Source organism: Nanorana parkeri, unplaced genomic scaffold (genome assembly GCF_000935625.1).
Source record: "Nanorana parkeri isolate BGI_ZX_2015 unplaced genomic scaffold, ASM93562v1 scaffold65, whole genome shotgun sequence".
In the NCBI taxonomy this organism is placed as follows: Eukaryota; Metazoa; Chordata; class Amphibia; order Anura; family Dicroglossidae; genus Nanorana; species Nanorana parkeri.
Window position 1 is genome coordinate 2,716,948 of NW_017306333.1, and position 3,981 is coordinate 2,720,928.

General features: G+C 38.9%; 1 protein-coding gene across 2 annotated transcripts in view; it reads left to right on the forward strand.

Moving 5' to 3' along the window:
• RASSF3 (Ras association domain family member 3) overlaps positions 1-3,981 on the forward strand; it is a 108,239-nt gene that overhangs the window by 27,045 nt on the left and 77,213 nt on the right. For both annotated transcript variants that reach the window (XM_018576372.1, XM_018576371.1), the window contains exon 2: positions 2,452-2,577. In XM_018576372.1, coding sequence (XP_018431874.1) covers positions 2,452-2,577 — 126 coding nt within the window. The remainder of the gene's footprint in view (positions 1-2,451; positions 2,578-3,981) is intronic.

The window sequence follows — 3,981 nt, forward strand, 5'->3', positions numbered from 1 at the left end:
CCCCCCCCCCCTCCATAACCCCTCCTTGTGCACAGACAGAGAGTTTTTTTAATTAGTGATTCATTTAGTAGAAATGACAGTCCTACTGTTCAGGCAATATTGGCTGTATTATAATCTGTGTTGTAAGCAAAGAAATAGGTCTGTGGAAATTGCTGGAATCGTAAGCAAACTCCATAGAAACTATTGAAGACTGATGAAAATGGAGGTCAGTTGCGTGAGAAAAGTCTGAGCTCTGTCTGTGGATATTTCAGAACAAATATTTACAGCCTGCCTGTATTATACAGCAAACAGGACAGCTATGGAAACCAATGCAGCTCTGGTGCTAGAAGAGGCCAGACATCCTCCCAGCTTCTAGCTTTTGTAGGTTTATATTTTGCAAATATTACGGAACTCTCAACTGTGCTGTCTGCACTAGAAAGGAGTGATTTACCACCCTCGAAATTAACACGCTGTGCTCCTTTTCTTTTTATAATTTTCCTATGAAATGAAGAAAAGTCGTAGGGTAACCCCTTCCCCCTCCATTCCTTAGCCTTCTGTGAACACCGGGCTGGTATTGCCATGGTTGGATGGTTCAAACTCACAGGCATCTTGCCATATTAACACTTGTTCAGATGCCAAATAGTATTAAGTTGATGCTTTAGTTTAGTAGGAAAGTCCCTGTATAATGGTCCCTCTTTTTTACAATACCAGCTTTGTGTTGAAAGACATAATGCTTTTCTGTAGTACTGTTAGGGAAATTGAATGGTATTTATGTATGTATGATATCAACCTTGATGATTAATTTCATCTGTGCTCTAGGAACTAAAATGTTCTTAATAGAGGTGCACCAAAATGGAAATTTTTAAAACCGAAACGAAAATCGAAATAAAAAAAATTGTCAGGCCGAAACCAATACCGAAAATGTTTTTATTTACATTTTTTCACATTTTAAAAATATTGTATTTTAATTTTTTTCTAAACTTTTTAATTTTGTTATATTTTTATTCATTTTTTATTAAATATTTGTATTTTTTACTTTACTTTTAGGGGCTTCGGGGAAATATTAGGGGTCTAAACAGACCCCTGATATTTCCCTTTTAAAATAGAAAAAGAGATTAAGGACACAAAGCCCTCAATCTATTTTTCTGTATCCCATGTTATAAATGAACAGGAATCCTCTATACTGAGTGCTCCTGTTCATTCATAACATGAGGACATGGTATGTTTACTATAACTAAAACTATGAATGAACAGGAGGGGGATGTAGATCACTTCCTATTCATTCATAATTGAGTATATAGTAACCATACTCTGTCCTCCATTATCTACAAACACTCAGCGATAACTGATCACTTACCGCTGTCACAGGAGGCTGAACGAGTGCTGTAGGGAGGAGAGCTCAGCCTCCTGTGAAAGCGTGGCCTGTCTCCGCCCCTACACCGCTCTGCCGGACTGTGATAGGAGGCTGAGCGGTGTGGGAGGAGACGCCGGCTGCTCACAGCGCTCTCCTCCCGCAGCTCTCGTGCGGCTGTCACAGTTTCTCTCCCCCCGCGCTGGGACACAGAGCAGCGCATTATGCCAAAAGTATAGGCAATTCGATATGTTTTGGTGGCCGATATATCGCTGCATCCCTAGTTCTTAAAGTAAAACTCTGGCCAAATCTACATAAATGAAGTATACTGTACATCTTCTATTGTCTAATGTTCCTGGTGATCACTAGACTTTCGGCTCTAAAATATTTTATGAATAATTCTGAGTCTCTCTGCTATTCCATTCACTAGTTTCTAACAATAATTTTCTTGCATTAGAATTAAGGTTATTTTGTATTGACTACAAAGCACTATAGAACTGCTCCTCCTAAATAGCCAGACCCCATCTAGGCATCACTCTCTCCAAACTGTCCTCTCTACAGTTCCCTCTTCATTTATAATTTCATCCGATATATGGTTGCGGGGTATTGAAATGTGTGTGTTTTACTGGATTTTCTTCACAGAAGTACTGTACATCCCAATTTGATAAATGTCACAGAAGAGCAGATCAAAAGCAGACTGCATGCAATGCATCTATGTGATGTTCTTTTATATAGGCTGGAAGGTCTGATTGCAGCCACCCCTTCTCTCTATGTGGTATCATTACCAGCATGAAAGAATATTAGGCTGTCAACCCAGATATTAACAAGTATGGAAAACTGTCACTTTTGAAATAAATGGGCACTAATGACTGAAAAACCCATCCCTGGCGTTATCACGCCTTAGCAATCTCCTGAGTTTGCTTTTATATTGTCCTACTTAATGCATTAACTATTAAAAGCAGTTTGATAATACCTTCATGTTGTTTGCATTCTTCACTTTATTTTTTATATTTGTACTGATAATCAATTATTCGGGAATACCAAAAACTGGACTTGAACATGACATATTAATATTTATTACACCGAAAGATTATACTCAAGGGATGTTTATTCTCTTTCAGATTGTAAATACACATGCCACTCTCAGTGCCAAGGCCAGGTACAACTGAACTGTGAACCGAATGGCAAATTAATGGAATGCTCACCTGCGTACGAAACATTGGACCACTCCAACAACAATGATAAGGTACAATATATCATGTTTGTCTCATGACTCTTTTATGTTTATAAATATGTAACTTATTGGTTGCTTACTGCGTGTCTTAGACTCCGTTCCATTACACATAAAAAATAATACATTTAAATCTATACTGTTCACACTTGTGCGACGCCCGTGTTGTACAAAAAGTGCGATATTCTGGGCAGATTACGCGCATTCCGGTTATAGTAATAGCAGATACCGCGCGTATGTTAAAATCTGTGCGTTTTCCTGCACGGAAAATGCAAACGCCACGTGTGAATGGAGCCTTGGAGGAAATGTCCATTCTGCAGAATGTTTATTTGCATACTATAGTTAGTCTAAGACATTAAGACACTTGTCTATCTGTACCAAGTCCTGATGGAGAAATACCAGGCATATAGGTTTATTTTACAACACAATTCAAGTAGCAAAGTGCAAAGTACCAACATCAATCAATGAAAAGGGAGGCATATTATTGTTGTTTTTTTTTTTATTATGTTCAGGACTAAAAATATATTTTTTACTTATATTTTTCTTTGAGGTAGGTAAGAAATATTGCAGCTATATTTACCATTTGCAGACAGCAGGTGGTACACTGGGGCTTTTCATCAAGCTAACTTTTCTGCTATGCTGTGATAGGATCTTGCAATTTGATTGCCTATGTATCGGGTTTAGTCACAACACCCATACAGTTTGATGATGATGGGTTTTATTGTTTAAAAAAAAAAAAAAAATGCATAACCCCCTCCCTTCCCGGCCTCTTTCCTGAATGACACCAAACCAACACATTAGATGTCCAAGCTGATATACTGATAACTAGGGGGCTACCAGATGTAACCCCCTGAATCCTGATACTAGCCTAGATGTCCTTCAGCACTAATTAGTTGCTTCAAGACAAAGGGAATTGTAGCCCCAATTGGGAACGCTTAACACACTGGCTTGATGCTAACAGAAAATTGGATTATTCTCACCATCAATGCCTAAGAGGTGGGAATTGGTGGGGTTATGGGCTTGTTATTATCTTTCCTTTTGCATGATTAAAACATTTCAGAAATGCACACTCTTTAGATATTAAAATGATGATACACTTGTTGTTCTAGTAATGAAAACAAGTAAAGTCTGCAATTCCCCTAAAGTAGAAAACAAAAAGCAAAGTATGCCTTACACTAAAACACCTACTTAGAAGAGAACTATGGGGGAAGTGTTTTCCCCCGTAGTTCTCTTTAGCGTCACGGGAGGACATATGCTAACCTCCTCCCGTGACCCAAAGCTCAGTATATAACGATCCATTGCCCACGATACACTGAGAGCTCCGCAGTCGCGACTGGTCTCGACAAAACTATCTGTTCCACCCAGCTGGATGAGTGACAGCTGGCTCTGCCTATCTAGATAGAATCAGAGCCAGCTGTGC